This window comes from Sesamum indicum, linkage group LG5 (genome assembly GCF_026168435.1).
Source record: "Sesamum indicum cultivar Baizhima isolate 11 linkage group LG5, ASM2616843v1, whole genome shotgun sequence".
In the NCBI taxonomy this organism is placed as follows: Eukaryota; Viridiplantae; Streptophyta; class Magnoliopsida; order Lamiales; family Pedaliaceae; genus Sesamum; species Sesamum indicum.
The window spans coordinates 18,566,693-18,583,429 of record NC_142661.1 but is presented as its reverse complement, the minus strand read 5'-3'; the positions used below and the strand labels follow the sequence as shown (position 1 = coordinate 18,583,429).

Below are 16,737 nucleotides of genomic sequence, written 5' to 3'. Positions count from 1 at the left end.
TATTTAACGTGATTAATAATAGTTATTTACCAAGGCTTTTAGCCATACTCATTAATATTGTAGTCAATAGTAATTTTTTTTCTGGTGAAATTTAGTAGAATTTTTTTTTACTATTTAGTTCAATGCTGATTTTAACATTAATTTTTCTGTAGCTATTCATCCAAGTTCTTACAGTGATAAAATGACTGTCGTACAAAGCATTTTAATTAATTTTTTTTTTTGACAAAAATGTTTCATTGAAAAATAGCATGTAATTTTTTTAAATTAAAGTGAAAAACGTACCTAAAATTGTAGTGAATTTTGAGTTTTCCCATATTTTTTTATACGAGCCTAAATACATACATATACATAGATTTAATTAAAAAAAACAATAAAATACATTAAGATTTAAATCTTGATCTCAAACAAAACCAATCCCCATGGGACTTCAATCTGCAGGCTCTAACTTGTCAATGCATTGAGGAAAGCACTACTTTTTCTTGTGTATATAACCTATGCACTCGGGTCTTTTGCGGTAATGAATTATTCATTAATGAGATTGTCATTTCCAATAAAATTATCATATTTTTCCTCAAAATCTTGACATAGTTAAATATTGTAAAAGTTTTTTTTTTTTTTTTCTTAAGGTAAGAGGCATGAATATTTATTAATTGAAATAAATCGATTACAAGTACAATCATTCATGTCGACATCAATATATAAAAAACACTATTATAATAATCATATTCTACTCAATAACACCTAGTCTTACAGTAAACAATAACTCCTACTATATAGTAGAGTTACTCCTGCTATACAGCAGACAACATCTTATGCACCTAATGGGGTTGGAACCAAGACCTCTAAGATCATGTTAACCTTATTCCTGACTAATTGGTTTTTTAATGAATGTCTGATTCGGGCAATTAATGTCAATTCAATTAAGGGCCGAGACACCAGTCATGGTCAGCGACCTCCTCAATAAAATTATAATGTCTGAAATTTGAAAATAATCCCATATTATATATAGTAACCACGTACCACGAGTGCGTCGGGTTGGAGTCGTTACAACGAGTTTAATTCGAGCTAACTTTAATTATAAAATTTGGGTTAAATTATAAAGAATTTTTTAAAATTTTATTTTAATTATAAATACTCATTCATTATTAAAAAAATTACAAATATTCATTTGAAATTATAAATACTCTAATAAATACTATCCTACAATGAGTTATGACAAGGGGATATTTGTTAAGGTATTTAAAATTTTAAGGGGTATCTATAATTTTTCAAATAATAAAGAGATATTTATAATTATGACAAACTTTACATGAAAGGGTTTTGTAATTTACCCCAAAACTTGACATGTGTATCAAATTGTTAGATTTGCTTAAATTAATTCCACGAAAAATTCTAGTCAGCCAGAAAGCAAGTGTATAATGTAATTGATCACTTTGCCTGAATTGTACACCAATCAAACGACATTGTATTCCACTTGCCATATAGTTGTTTCAGGTCCGATCAAATTCGATTTGAGTTAAAATTTCTCTAGTTCCATAAGAAATGGTCTAATATAACTTAGGTAAGTTTCAATTCCTCCAGATATGTGACTAGTAAGATAAGAAACGATACGAAATTATATTGCACTAGAATTAACAATTATCTAATTACAAATATCGTCTCGTGATAGCCCATTGTAGAAAGTATTTGTTATGCGATCTTTAATTTTAAAAAGTATTTATAATTTTTTAAATAATTAAAAAAAATTATAATTATAACACATTTTAAAAGAGTACCTTGTAATATACTTTTATTAATTGATTGATATATTAAGAAAAAGGCGTATAGAAACCCACAAAGTGCAACGTCAGGTAACTATGAAGGACAGGCTTTTAGGTCGATTTGGACACCTCTATCTGTCATGATTCTGAACAGAATGATACAACTTTATTTCAGTCTATATAAATGTTGAGGAGGAAAATGACCCAAAAATGCCAAAATTTCCACACATTTACTTATATTTTTGTGATGTGCCCAACTAATAATAGTGTCTGAAAAAGTTAGTGCACGTCTTTGTCTCTATGATTCCACTGTAATACTTTCACTAACTTTAATTCTGCATCACATGTACTTAGATTTCTGTCTCCAGATTTTCTTTTTGGCAGCCACAACAGAGATAATCGCTTGCATTCTATATCCTTAATTAGCATATGAAAATTATGCTTTATTAATTAGAATTGAGGTCAAATACTTTGGTTATTTAGGATTAAATTGATGTAATTTTTATTTAATTTTCAATCGAAAGTGGTCCTTGTGGCTTAACGTGTGGAGAAAATCCAATAATAGGACAAAAGATGTCGATCCCTTATTACATGGGATAAAAAATGCAATTTTTTATCTTTCATCCCAAAGATATATGGGCCTACACATTTGGTACCGATATTTTAATTTTTTTTTCATATTTAATACTAAAAATAACAGCCACGTGATTTTATCGTTTATGTTTCTTACCAAAACTAGTCATGGGACTAAATCTGTCGAAAAAATTTAATGTTATGACTATTTTAAAATTTATATAAAGTAAAGGACAAAAAATGTAGACCTTCTATTTTGTAGGATGACAAAATGCAATTTTCCCTGCAAAATTACACGTTTAGTTTTATGAGATAGGGGTTCAAACTTCTGGTTTGATGCTTTATTGTATTTTCAAAAAAATTTCAAAATTAAGAAAATTTGACACATTTAGTCCTTTGCTTTACAAAATTTAAAAATGATACCCAAATTGAGAAAACTCGACACATTTAGTCCTTTACTTTATGAAACTAAATGTGCCGATTTTTCTCAATTCCGGGATCATTTTAAAAATTTCGTAAAGCATAGGACTAAATGTGTTGATTTTTCTCAATTTTAAAATTATTTTAAAAATTACGTAAAGTAGAGGACTAAAAGTGTTGTGAACCTCCTTTCCAATAAAACTAAAAACATAATTTTCACCAATTTTGCTGGGTAGTTCAATATTAAATATTTCATTAAGAATATGTACTAGTGAAGCGATAATTATTTACCCAACACATATAAGGAATACAAATAATTCACACATATATTAAAATCTAAATTTTATTAATATTAACTAGTAGATGAAAAGACATGGTATCGTAGAAATATACGATCCCAATCTGAACACCTGATCACATCTGGTTGAAAACCAATGATGAACAAGATTGAAGCAATGGGGTTTGTGTGTCCCCCTTACAGGTTGATAAACTGGATGACTTTTTATAGTTGGATTGCTCTTTGACAAGAGGTGCAACAACAAAAGGGCTGCAACTTACTCTAAGCCTCGCATTTTGATGCCCTAAATCAAAACACTTGATTTGAATTGGGGGGAGAAGAAAGTGATGGTGGTCCCTATGCAAATTAGGGCTCTCTTTTTCAGTTTTGTGATTTTATTGTTTTTGGATTATCAAGAATCTCTTGTTATGTCTAATTTTTAGCCAACATGATAAGATCCCAAAGTCTAATTTCCCAAAAATGTAAGGTGATTTAAAACTATCATTTCAATAAAGTAGCATTATCGATTTCTCTTTTGTCTTTTCACCCACAATATAGTTTTGTGAATCTTTCTTTTCCTTTCTTCCTCTATTTTATAATTTCGTTTTGTTATATTGAGATATTAAATACTGATTCAGTAGATTAATAGTTTCAAATGAATTTATAGATATATACATCTCAAAAGTTTTTCAACATGCCCTTTATTGACTAAGAAATCTCCTTATAAGATAGGGTACGTGTTATTTTTATCTGAAGCACTTCATATAACCTAACTTGTTTGACTCGATAAATGTCCGAGCAAGCTTAACGAATATCTTAACATTGTTTAAAACTGTACATAATTAATTTCGGTATAGACTATTTACTAACTTGTGCATTACTTACGATCACTTGATCACTTTTCCAACTCGATCATTGGAGTACTTTTACTTGGGTCAATCGATCCCAATATCTTGATTTCGAAAATTCTTGGCTCAAATCAGGTTTGATGGAATCAAATCAATCAAAGAACAAGTGTATTGCACTTGCTATGTGATTCGTCACTTTTCCCGAACTGTATAACAATCACACAACTAGTGTACTGCACCTGCCATGTGACTTTTATAAGTTCGATTGAATCGGGTTCAGACTAAAATTTTCCATTAATTTCATATCATTTCCTGGTATGGGATCGAGGATAGGAGATTGGTCGAACTCCTCGACCTCTATTAATTAATAAGACAATCATTTTAAAACAATAGAATTACTAATTATAATTAATAATCGAGAGTTCATTAAGTGAAGTTATTTATAATGGATAAAAATATTAGAAAATATATTCGTAAGAAATTGGACCCATGGGAGGTTTGTATGTCTTCAACTTTTTTCCATGATGAAAAGGACAGTGAGACTTTACTTTCCTGTTAAGGGCACTAAAGAGGAAGTTAGGGTTTCTTTGGTGGCAACAAAAGATGTCTCCCACTAAGAGGGTGCTCTAACACAAGCTCACATGGACATACTCTTTTCCTGTCTTCTTACCAAAACCTCTCTTGCATTTCAACCATATTGTTTCACATGTCCCCATCCATGACCATCTTCACTAAGGAATAAAAACGGAAAATTCCCACTTTTATGTATTATATTTTGTTCCAAATTGTGGTTTTGAGTGAAAATTTTAAGGGTTTTTTCTCTCTCTCTCTCTCCCCCGTCTTTGTATTTTAAAATATGCAATTATATGTCATCACATTAGTTATACATATATGTACGTCAGATAGAAATTGAACTCAAGATTCATACTTAGAGTTATATTCATTATTCAAAGGAAAAAGTGCATTTTACGTTCCATAAGTTAATTTTTCTGCGATATTGATTCCATTGTTTCAAATTCACAATAACATCAAAAAGTCTGCAATTTTGGTCTGAAGGCGAAATTCCATTAAATTCCTAAAGGAAGCAAAATTTATTCCTCTCAAGACTTAACGAAGCTCGTGCCATACAAGTGTTGTTTTTGTAAAAAAAATTAACAGAATAAAGACTTATGACTAAAATTATATTTCTTTTTCAAAATTATGGATGCAATGTGACGACTTCAAAACGTATGAAATCAAAATTATAAAGAAGCTAACTTATAAAACGTAAAATATAATTTTTCTTAGAATCCAAACATCAATATAATTGTTATGGTTAAGACTTCGTGGACTGATCCTAAGTGAACTACATGAAAAATTATCGTGTAACTGTTTCGTACTTTAATTTATTAATCAGAATCACTTTTCATTAGGGTTAAATGTAATTTACCCCCTGTGATATGTAAAATGAGTAAATACTCATATGTGAAAAAAGAATTAGCAAATTACCCATGTGTTCAAAAAATGAAGCAAATTATCTCCTATTAATGGTTCAGATAGGGGGATAATTAATTTGCTTCTTTTCTCAAAATATAGGGGGCAATTTGCTATTTTATTTTTTACAGGGAATTTTTTGCTCTTTTTTCGTATAACATGAGGTAAGTTGCATTTTTTCCCTTTTCATAATTATGAGCAATTATATATATACGCCAAAAGTAACTTAACTTAAAGCCAAATCTTTCCTTCTAAAGCCAAAGTGAATGAAATCGTTAGGAACATGACCTAACTAAAACAAGAAACCCATTCCTAGACAAAACAAATAACTGAAGTTACTACTTTACATGCACACAAATTAGAATGCAATCATTGTCTGAATTGCAACAAAGAAACAGCAGCAATTACTTATAAAAAGCCAAAAACCCCAAGATTCATTTTGCACTAAGCTGTACAAGAATAAAGAAGACTGAGCTTGTACTGTAACTTTAACTACATTAATGTTTACTTAGCCCATGGTACTGGATGTTTTTGTGATTTTTATTATATTTTTTATTTTATTTAATATATATAAATCATGTATATAAAAATTACGTTGATTTTATTTAACACGAGATTTGATACTGCAGGTAACGTATGTCTATTAAATAAAATAAAAGTTACAATAAGAATTAAAATAAAAAATCCAATTGGCCTAAGAATTGCATGAAGCTTCCTAATTTTATTACTACCTTAAACATACTTTTATGGGTCTCATCATAGTCTGGCCTTGCAAGATGAACTGGCTTAATTATATTTTTGATCTTATAATTATGATTTTTTGAAATTTTAATTCGGCAACTTACGACAATAACAATTTAATCTTTACATTTTTATTTTGCAATTTTAGGACATATTCTGGCCGGATTTTTCCTTTGTTTCTGAAATTCTTCATAGATTGCAAAAAAGTGGCAAATGCTACGTACTCACATGACTCATAAAAATCGGGGCAAAGTATTTGCCCCCATTTTAGTGACTCACGTGAGTGGCACTTGCAATTTTCTGACGATCTAGGGAGAATTCCAGCAACAAGGAAAAAATTTGGTCTAAAACATCGCGAAAATCTATCTTTTTATAAATCATGGGACCAAAATATGAGATAAAAAAAATGCAAGTAAACCTATTGAATTTCGACATGCAAACAATTAATGGATAGGAGTACTACAATCGTCTATTGACTGCCGGAAATTAAACCCTAATTTGCATGCATGTAATGAACAAGGAATATTAATCAGATCACTGGCTGAAACCAATGACATTGTGACAAAGCACGAACAGTGTTGGATTAAAGATGCCAAATCTGGGGTCAATAACGACGTGGTCAAATTTTGAAATTAGTTTTACGTAAACACACACAAAAACACAGTCACATCGAATTGTAATGATACTGTTGGAAGAGAAGCAGAAAACAAGTGGAGTAGCAGCACAAACATTAATTGCATTATTGAAGTGCATTAAGAACTGCTGCTACAGTTTTATTCATTAAATATTTCAAATCGCGACGTACGGGTCTTCATGGATCTGGTACTAATTAATCTAAGACTTTGCTCTTGTCCAGTCACAACAGTTTGTACGATGATAATATATAAGATTCTTTGAAATTTGAATAGTAGAAACTAACAACATTATAGTTAGCAACTAAAGTTTAACTACCAAATAATGGGAACATCATAGTTTTAATTACATTATTAACAAAGTGGGAACACATCAAAACTAACCAATTGCATGTTAAGAAATTATATTAGTTGTGTGATTGGTGTATAATTTTCAATCGCATAACAACTGTGGCACGCTTGCTCAGTTATTAGTTCTATTCGATCGAATCTGATTTGGGTAAAAAAATTTAAAAATTTATATCAGATTGTGCATAGAAATAAAATAAAAAGATACAAAAGAACAAGTACTTCGAAATTATAACCTTAACAGAATTTCTGACAGCGCAACATCAATATATTACATTTCTGTAATTTCTTTCATTAGATAAGAAAGGCCAACAAGAAATTAAGGGTGTTAAAATCAAATTAATGATCGATTGCTTCTTCTAGATCTTTCCCTTCACATTATTATACCTTACCACATGATCATCAGACCTGTAAACTTTCCAGGTTCTACATTTCTAAGTCCCCGGACATCTACATCCCATGCATGTCCGAAGAGGCCGAAGGAGGCCTGATTGAGTAAACCCCGTTCCATATCTCTGTAAAAGCTCTAACAATAACTCCATGGTAGTATGGCGAGTTCAGCTGCAAGAAACAGTTCAGCAGCTCTTTCAGATCATTTTTCGAGTATATCTCTTTCTCCACAATCATCTGCAGCATGGAGCGGCGGAAATCCATGTAAGGGTCGTCGGAGTCTTTCTCCACCGCCACGGTCTCACTCCCGATTCTCCCGAACCCTTGAACTGCTCTTAGGCTTTTGATTTCCGAGTCTGCGTCGGAGGAATAGCGGGCAGGCGGCGTGTCGACGACGGAGGAGAAAGTAGTGGTGGTGCTGGCGTCGCAGGAGCTGGAGGAGGAGGAGGAGTGGGGTTTGCGGTGGCTCAGTCTTGGGTTGAAGAGGGCGGAGATTCTTGGCCTTGTACAACTGCTGCTGCATCCTAAGTTGACGCTGGCTGTGTTGAGAATGTACTTCTTTTTGTTGCTGGACATTGTAGGAGGGGCAATGTTCTTATTTTTGTCCGAGTTTGGTTGTGGAAGTGCTATAATGATGTCTCTTATATAAAATTCTGCCTAGCGAGGGTTCGGTGGACCCTTTGTGCGTATTAATCCGAATTGCAATTCACAAATATTTGAGAAATTTTTACTCAATTTCGATTTGAATCAATTATATGATAAATATAATATACTTGTCATATAATTAATGTATATCTCTGGAAAAAATGACCAATCATATGACAAGTGTATCATACTTACTTTGTAATTGGTTTGGTTCGACCGAATCTGGTTTTTTTTTCTAAGAATTTTTCCTCAAATCAAATTTAATTTAATCAAATTAATTAAAAAATAAATATAATATACATGTAATGTGATTGATCATTTTTTTAATAATATGCTAATCACATAATAATATATTATATTTTAATAAATAATTAATTTGAATTTGACAATAGCCGTTCTAGTTGGATTTTTCATATATGAAAGAGAGAATTGGATTGGAGAGGGATTTTTCATAATTTGAATTTGACTAAAGCCGAATCACACTTTTTCTTTAAAGATAGATGAGAGATGACTATCACATCAAAACTTATTAAACATAATCATAGAATTTTCTATTACCGCAAAATTATTGATTTGAACTATAACTTTTTAGATAAGTTACGGTTATTTCTGTACGATTTGATATAATTATAAATATTTTTTATTATTTAAAAATTTTTAATTATTTTTTTTAATGAAAAATAATTCTCTTAAATGGTGAGATAAACTTACTATCATTATTAATATTTTTTAAATAAAAATAATTAATTAAAAAAATTAAGGTGGGTAAACTAAATGACCCATATCATATTCAGAAACATAATTTAAAGTTTTTAAAAAAATTATTATTTATAATTTAAAAAGGGATTTTGATCGATTCACTACAAAGTTAATTGGACAAAAGTAAAACCTAACAAAAGCAAATGAAACAGAATAATCTATACTATCATAAAGCAAAGAGGTCTTGTAGGTATAAAGGGGTAGTTCTCATACCGCTTACACCAAATTTTCTAAATTCCAAAAAATGCCCTTCCATCGATAGAACTTATTTAATTTCCCAACTCATATATATTGTACAAAGTTTTAAATATTGATTTAGTGACAATTAATGCATTAAAAAAGTTATCAATAGCTTTTGCACATGAAGTTGTAAGACAATGATAAACTTTAATGTACTAGAACAAATCAATTATGAATTTTAATAAAAATAAAAATATTAATAAGGTTATCCGCGCAAGTACTGCGTGCCACAATGTCTAGTGATTAATAAAATTAAGGGAATATTTATTATTTTTCAGATTATAAAAAGTTATTTATAATTATACAAAATATATATCATGTAGTTGTAATTTATCACTATAACCTCATCGATATATATAAAATAGATGGAACTCATTCCTTATAATTGAATGAAGAGGTCGTGATCTATTCTATGAGAAGGCACAAGACAACCACCTTTTTTGTGGCGGCCAAGATATTAATTTAAATGCATTGGAATATTTGGTTCTAATAAAAATGAAGAGATAATATTTAGGTATAAAAGAGAGAAATAGACAAAATCTAGTAGTAAGTACGATGATCTGATTCATAATATATGGAATGGCTCATGAGCATCAGAAATCTTGAGTTTTTCACATCTTTCGGAATCACATTCTGCTTTGGTAAATTTTCGCGGTTTGTATGTAACTCTTGATCAAGCTCGAGACATGCTGAGCAACCCATACCGACCCAGCCTCAGTGCAGGAGAAAGAATGAGTATGACCCTCGCGTTCAACCTCTAGACGTGCATCGGGTGCCTGCTTGCGGATCTGTGATTTTGCAAACAGAACTAGCACGAGTAAGAAAACGACAAGCACCAAGCTTAATAACATCCAAACTAAAAGCTTGGATAGGAAAAGTGAGTACCTCTTCGTGTATATGCAAAGGACCCCAGTGATCATCAAGGCCAAACAGAAAAGCAATTTGGTTTTTCTTTCCTCTGATGAAATCCGAATCTGTTTTTTCTGGCAGCTAAAGAGAAACGAGCACAAGTTAAAAACACCAGTAGGTCTCGGAGAAAACCTTGTTGTACTATACCTGTGTGTGTATCTTTTGAAGTTTACTGAAAACATTCTTCGTGTACTCAAACTGTGTATGCGGTCTTTTGAAGTCTAACAAATTTTTAGTAAATTAGTCTGCTAAGGGTCAGAGCAAATGCAGTCAATCGAGCATATAAGTTGGTTGAAGCTACGGCAGTAAATACTGGTTCTTTCAGTTAGTTTAAATGTGGAGCAAAAAAGAAGTTTACCTTCTGAAATTCGGTCATTGCCATGAAGAGCATATTCCGAATAGTATGATACTGAAAAAAGGGTTAAATTTGAATAGAATTTATGAGAACAAGGCAACTGAAATGAATCGATATAAGAAGTATACAAATACATCATACACCGTAAAAACCATTGATTAGAAAGAGCAGAATTTGACCTGGAGAACGTGGGTGCGGAGAACCTCAACGGCAGAAGACGACCATGATTTCCCGATTGTTTTCTTCACCAGTCTTCTAGAAATCGGAGCTGGCAGCATACCCAACACGCCTCCCATGAAACTGATTGCAGCACATAGAGCTGGAGACCTGTCATAATGATTCAATTCTTCTGAGAACTTTAGGAAATTTCATAATTTGTTTATTCATGAGATAAGCAACTATTGGTGAGCAATTACGATCAACATGAAAAGTTCTACAGCAAATTCCCATGGTATATCACTCTAAAGAAATGTAATGTGCAAATTTTGATGGAGAATGTTAAATAATTATGGTAAAAATGCACCGTTAATGATGGTGGTGGTGGAGTTGGTGAATACAACTTTATATCAATGACGAACCGAAGTAAATCATATGCAAGTTACTGATAGCTCGCAAGCAAGAAAACCAAGTACTCTCTGAGCAAGAAAAATAAAGGGAAGCATGTATGATAAAGACCAGAAAGAAAAAATGAAAGAGCTCTACACTGCAAGGAAGAGTTATACGCTGCAAGTCTTCTGATCAAAGCCTGTGTTTTTGATGCAGTGTTCAGAGCCAAAAATGGATATAGACCAATACAAAATACAACCTGTAGCAGAGAAAACAAGTGACGGAGGAACTACGTTCAAACAAAAACTATAGCATAGGAAAATGTTACTTGATAAAAAGATGAATGTATACCTTCTCCTGAGATCTTTTAAAAGTTTCAAGAGATATATATGACCCAATGGAGTGGCCGACCTTCAGATGAAATTCATTATCAAATCACTTGAAAGATAGAATGATGCCATAATAGCGAAAAAAAATCTAACGTTTCGACATCACACATGCCTAAAAGTTGGATGAAATATGAATTAGACAAGTTTTAAAAGATCAAACGTCAAGGGTAAAAAGGGCAGACAGCATAACTTAAAGATAACAACAAACATGGTTAAACGTACTGACCACATTCACTTTCTTTTGTTTAGTTGTGATCCAAGCATTTAACTTTTTATGCTGTGTCATTAAAATATGCCTCTAAAGCTATATTCGGAACTTCTATATTCAGTTCATACAATTTTTCATGTTCTCTTTCCTTTTACCTTATGATTTATGGACTAAAGATCCTTAACCTCATTGCATGTCCCTATGCTCCTACTTAGTACTAAGTATCTTTTAATTCATCAAGGACAACTAGAGAGTCACATGTGCCACCTCCCTCCTCTCCACAGAAAAACGAATAATACAGCACAAACACCACGCACCAAATCCTGCTCTGACCAACACATCTATGATGGCCCAAAAGAAAATATGAACAGAACATAGATCGGAATATGAACTAATAAATGCTTTAGAAGATATATGATTGTCAAAAGTTGGAGAAGTAGTCTGTAAAATGCAAATGAAATTTCTCTTGCTGAAGGCAAAATCGTAAAACATGGTTTACCAGTACTATAGGAACTTCAGCATCTTGAAGTTCCTGCTCTATGAAGCTTATCTGGAAAAGGTAAAAAAGAAGATAAGATAGGCTACACGGAAGAAATGACTAGCAGAAGGAGAAATATAATCTTATTCTAGGAAATCAAAAACCATATTTCATAACATCTATTATCATGATCATCCCATCCCGTCCTGCCCCCACCCACCCTTAAAAAAAAGGAAAAAGAGGGAAAAGAAAAAGATGGATATGCACATAAAGATGTTAGGCAATAGGTTACATAGATAATGGTTTAGCATTTGCATTTGTTCATGAGTTCTTTGTTTAGCTATGTATCTTTTTTCACAGGTAAGGTAACCTCTCTTTTCTTCTATTTCGTAATTATAACACCTTAGTATGTTACTATTGGTACAAAATATAAAACCAACCAAGACGCCCTCCATCCCAAATAGTTTCATACACAAACAAGATGAAAAGAACTTCAAATTCAATCATTTAGCAATCAGGTATTCATAACCTTTTAGAAAGTCATCAACTCAAAATACAAAGTGCTGGTACACTTTTAAACATATGGGTTCTTATCATAATAAACTAATTCACAAGCTAAACCTCCTCTACCGTGCCCTGTCCACTGAACTTATAATGCAAGAGAATTTTACCTTATGATCAATTTGCTCTTGTAGTGAAAACAACCTCCCAGACTCCCAGTTCTGGTGAGAAAAACAATACATCCATGTCAGTAACCAGTTATTATTCAAGGTCAAGAGTTTATTACTCATGGTTCATGGCTCAGAGCAGTACTGTTGAACTACCTATTGAAAACACAAATATTAAACAATTGATTTTGAATACTAAATCACAATTGCCACTTAGTTTCTGAAATGGTATAAGATCGGTACCTTTTCCGAGTGGGATATATGGCCAATAGCTTCATCAAGAACAAGAAGGAAGCAATCAGCATCATGTGCAAAATCATGACTTCCAATTTTATAGACCAAAAATCCCAACAGAAACTGCAAGAACATAAAAAGTTTCCAACTTTTACTTGCCTGTGACCGATGCTGTCCCTCCCAGTGACTCGTACAGTAACTCCAAGAAATCAGTGTAAAATGAGATAACACCTGTCAGACAACCAGTCTCACTGGCCTTCAAGAACCTTTTGGTATCTAAACACACTCTCAGACAACACAACATAAACATAAACTGATGAAAAATACCAGGATTTCCAGGAATGAACAAGACATGTAATGCAGGGTCGTGGCTGGGAATCTCCATCAAATCCGTCTTAAATCTGACGCAAATGCATAAAGGATCAAGAACACAAGATTTCGTGATAATAGCTAACAAGAATTACAAGCAACCAAGGTTCTTGGAAATACCCAGAAACATTGATAACCCGAAAATTGGCATGCTTCCTTTTCTTAATCAAACTTAAGCTTTCACTACCCATCTGCGGGTTTACACGCCTCGCCAAGAAAAATCTCCTGCAATGGATCACGAACAGAGATGAAATACGAATTATTGAGAAAAAAACGAACTGGGTTCTGCATAAATGGAATTTACAGAACGGTAAAAACTTCAAGCTGGGGCCTTTCAGTCTTCTGTGAAAAGGGTACCTGGAGCTGGTAGACACAGTTCTTGTAATGGGAGTGAGAAGGCTCAGGAGCATTGGAATCGTCGAATATTTGGGCAGCCACTCGTGTTCGTGGCAATCGAAGTACCATTTGGCATTGAATTTCAGTTGACTGAGATGCAATTTGATAGGCAGTACGCGCTTTTAGTAGCTGAGTTCAGTCAAACTGGCTATCTGAATTAAAAAACGTTTCTTGATGAACTATGGAACTTGATAGAAATTAGTAGGTGATATGTATAAAGTAGTTTAAATTACTCAAAAATTAACTAATACATAAACTATTAGGCTTAATTGTATTTATTGCTCCATATATTAGGATTGACAAAATAAGAAATCTAAATATAGGGTGGCAAAAGTAATCCAAAATTTTTTTTTTTTTTACAATTGCAGGACTCCGACCTCTGAATTTTAGAAGTGGCAGGAATTTACTTACGTGGATAAAAATTATGATTTTCTTTTTGGAATTTTTGCTGATTAAGCATTTTTTTAATTTCTTATGTGCCAACTACGCACTTACATGAAAAAAAAGTAAAATTATATAAAATTAATTTGAGATTTTATATTATGTGTATAATAATAAAATAAAATTATTATTTTATATTATAAATTAAAATAAAAGATCAAACACCAACCCCTCTCACCCGAGCCACCCACTTACCCAATCCCTTCCCATCCTCGTGATGCAATTGTTCCCAAGAGAGGGGAGGCGATGTGGCGCGCCTCGCCGCCCTCTGGGACGACGGCATGGAGGCAGGATGGGGGCAAGAGGCAGAGGAGTGGGAGAGGGGGGTATGGGTAAGTTTTTTTTAATTAAATTTGTATTGTTTTTATTTTTATAATTTAATTTTTTTATAATATTATAATCTAATGTTTTATAATTTTAGGTATATATATTTTTAAATTTATGATATATTTTAAAAGTTATGTATACACACTCAAAGATATCGTGCCACGATAATTAGTATGTAATATAAATAACATTTTATTTTTATGCAATTTGACACTTTTTTTCATGTAATATGCGGCAAAAGAAATATTAAAAACTATTCAATTAATAAAATATCCAAATAAAAAGTATTTTATTTTTTTTCATATCATTGCTTATATGACAGGATTTTTTTCCACTTAAATGTTTGGGTTCCAGTTGATTTTTTAAAAAATTCAGTCATCAAAAGTTCCAAAATAAAAATCCTATTTTTTATCCACACAAGCAAGTTTCGACAACTTTTAAAAATTCTAGGGCTGGAGTCCTACAATTGCAAATAAATATATATATATATATATATATATTTTAGGATACTTTTTGTCACCCCTATATTTAGAGTCATTGTTTTGCTACCTTCAATATACGTGCAATAAATACAATTAAATCTATACTATTACAATATTTAGTATGCAATACAACAATATTTTTAAATCAATCAATAACTTCAAAACATACAAATGCTACTATTAAAAATGGATTAAATATCTACATTCATAGACATTAAACTCACGACTTTTTTATTATAATTCTTCACTTCACCGCTCATGTGAGAGATTATTTGGTGCACTCATTACCCCTTGATAAGTTAGGAAATACCCATTCAAAATATAGGATCCACATTACTTTTCATTAGACTGGGCCAATTTGATCGACTGACCCAGCGCTTCGAATTTTGACACCTCAAATCCCGTGTTGATTTCAAGTTATTTCCAAAGAAGTATTGTTGGGTATAAATTCTTCAGCGGAAGCTCGTAAATCCCTAACTCAACTATTACAAATTTAGAGGTTTTGAACCCATAAATTATACAACCCAAGATTTACAACAATATAATGATAAATGTACAGAAAATATAAACAACAGTTATAAGAAAGTCATAAATCACACGACCACGAGAGAAAGGCCGGCAACCTCAAACCACCACGGTTGCTCCTTCTTCTCACCAAGAGAAAACACCTCAAGTTCACTAAGAACCGAACACAATGATCGACCACTAAAGTTTCAAGAACACCAAGTTTGTTCAAAGATAGCTTTTTCTTTCTACACGGGTTATTGAGACGAGAAGGGGAGGGAGCATTTATAGAGATAAGAGAGAGTAAAGGAGGCAGATTTGGGTGTTCCCAAAAAATATTGGGAAGCCATTGTCGAAGATTGAGAGAAGGGAGAAGCCTAGGATGACATTGAAGAGAGGGAAGAACAGTCGCGGCTTTTTGAGAGAAAGGGAGAAAACAATCGATTTTTAAGAGTGAGAGAGGAAAGAGATGAGAAATGATTTTAGGCTTAGTGGTTGAGGGATAAATACACTAACCGGGTCGGGTATAAATAGATAGATTGGGCCGGTTCATGGACCTTGGTGATATAAGGGCCTTTCAGTGGAGTTTGGGTTCGGGCCTTCCAAAAAATAATTGGTCATGGGCCATATATTTACAAGTACCACAAACATCTATTAGACCACCCAATTTGATGGGGAATTTATTAAAAAAATGCAAAAAAAAAAAATTAGTAAAGTAGGGTGAAATTGAAATTGTTAGAAAAGTAAATGGCACCACGGTCAGTCCACAATTTTTTATTTAAAAAAAAAAAAGCTTCTTTTATCAAATTAATTATGTATAGTCATTTTGGTCCATTTCACATGAAATTACATCAATGAATTTGACCTACAAATTCAAAATATGGAACGCCCTACGATCAGTCCCATTAAGGGTTTTGATGCTAATAATTTTTTCCTCTATTTATACTCACCACAAACACAAACACACACACTCAAAAACAAAAAAAAAAAGAGTCCGAATTGATATGTGGGAATTGGGTTGACGAGGCTTATACAAATGGGTTCATTCAGACAGCCGAATGTTCACTAATTTTAAGGTAAAATCATAGACAAGAATGCCCCTGCCCACGACAGTAAGAAGACAAAAACGGGCCTTACCAGAACAAATAACTGCCAAACGGCAAACCCGTTAAATGGAAGAATCCCAAGAAACCCACTTCAGTTCTGGAACTACGTGTAAGAATCATGTCAAGAAATCCCTCCATTTTCTCTCTCGTCCAAGTTTCGATCTTGACACTTGATTCAACCTTACTTTCTCTCTCTATACATACACATTATTACACAAT

The 16,737-nt window shown here is 32.5% G+C and overlaps 1 protein-coding gene and 1 pseudogene across 2 annotated transcripts; both read right to left on the bottom strand.

The window, feature by feature from the left end:
* Positions 1-7,291: 7,291 nt before the first annotated feature.
* LOC105161806 (transcription repressor OFP6 pseudogene) lies at positions 7,292-8,073 on the bottom strand (annotated as a pseudogene).
* Positions 8,074-9,524: 1,451 nt separating this feature from the next.
* LOC105161722 (alpha/beta-Hydrolases superfamily protein) lies at positions 9,525-13,796 on the bottom strand. 2 transcript variants are annotated; one of them, XM_088880206.1, is made up of 13 exons: positions 13,567-13,796; positions 13,383-13,487; positions 13,221-13,294; positions 13,053-13,124; positions 12,903-12,931; positions 12,663-12,713; positions 12,013-12,063; positions 11,268-11,327; positions 11,093-11,175; positions 10,550-10,697; positions 10,374-10,424; positions 9,992-10,096; positions 9,525-9,894 (listed from the first exon to the last, which is right to left on the bottom strand). In XM_088880206.1, the coding sequence occupies exons 1-13, from the start codon at positions 13,725-13,727 to the stop codon at positions 9,733-9,735; spliced, it is 1,152 nt and encodes a 383-aa protein (XP_088736332.1). In that variant the 5' UTR covers positions 13,728-13,796; the 3' UTR covers positions 9,525-9,732. The 2 variants fall into 2 exon arrangements, with proteins under 2 accessions (XP_088736332.1, XP_011077816.1); XM_011079514.3 differs by having other exon boundaries at positions 13,620-13,786.
* Positions 13,797-16,737: the final 2,941 nt, after the last annotated feature.

Coding starts and splice junctions, on each gene's coding strand:
- LOC105161722 (XM_088880206.1), bottom strand. CDS start 13,727: ATGGTACTTCGATTGCCACGAACACGAGTGGCTGCCCAAATATTCGAC. Junction 13,295..13,382: donor CGGGTTATCAATGTTTCTGG/GTATTTCCAAGA, acceptor CATTTGCGTCAG/ATTTAAGACGGATTTGATGG. Junction 13,125..13,220: donor GTTCATTCCTGGAAATCCTG/GTATTTTTCATC, acceptor GTTGTCTGACAG/GTGTTATCTCATTTTACACT.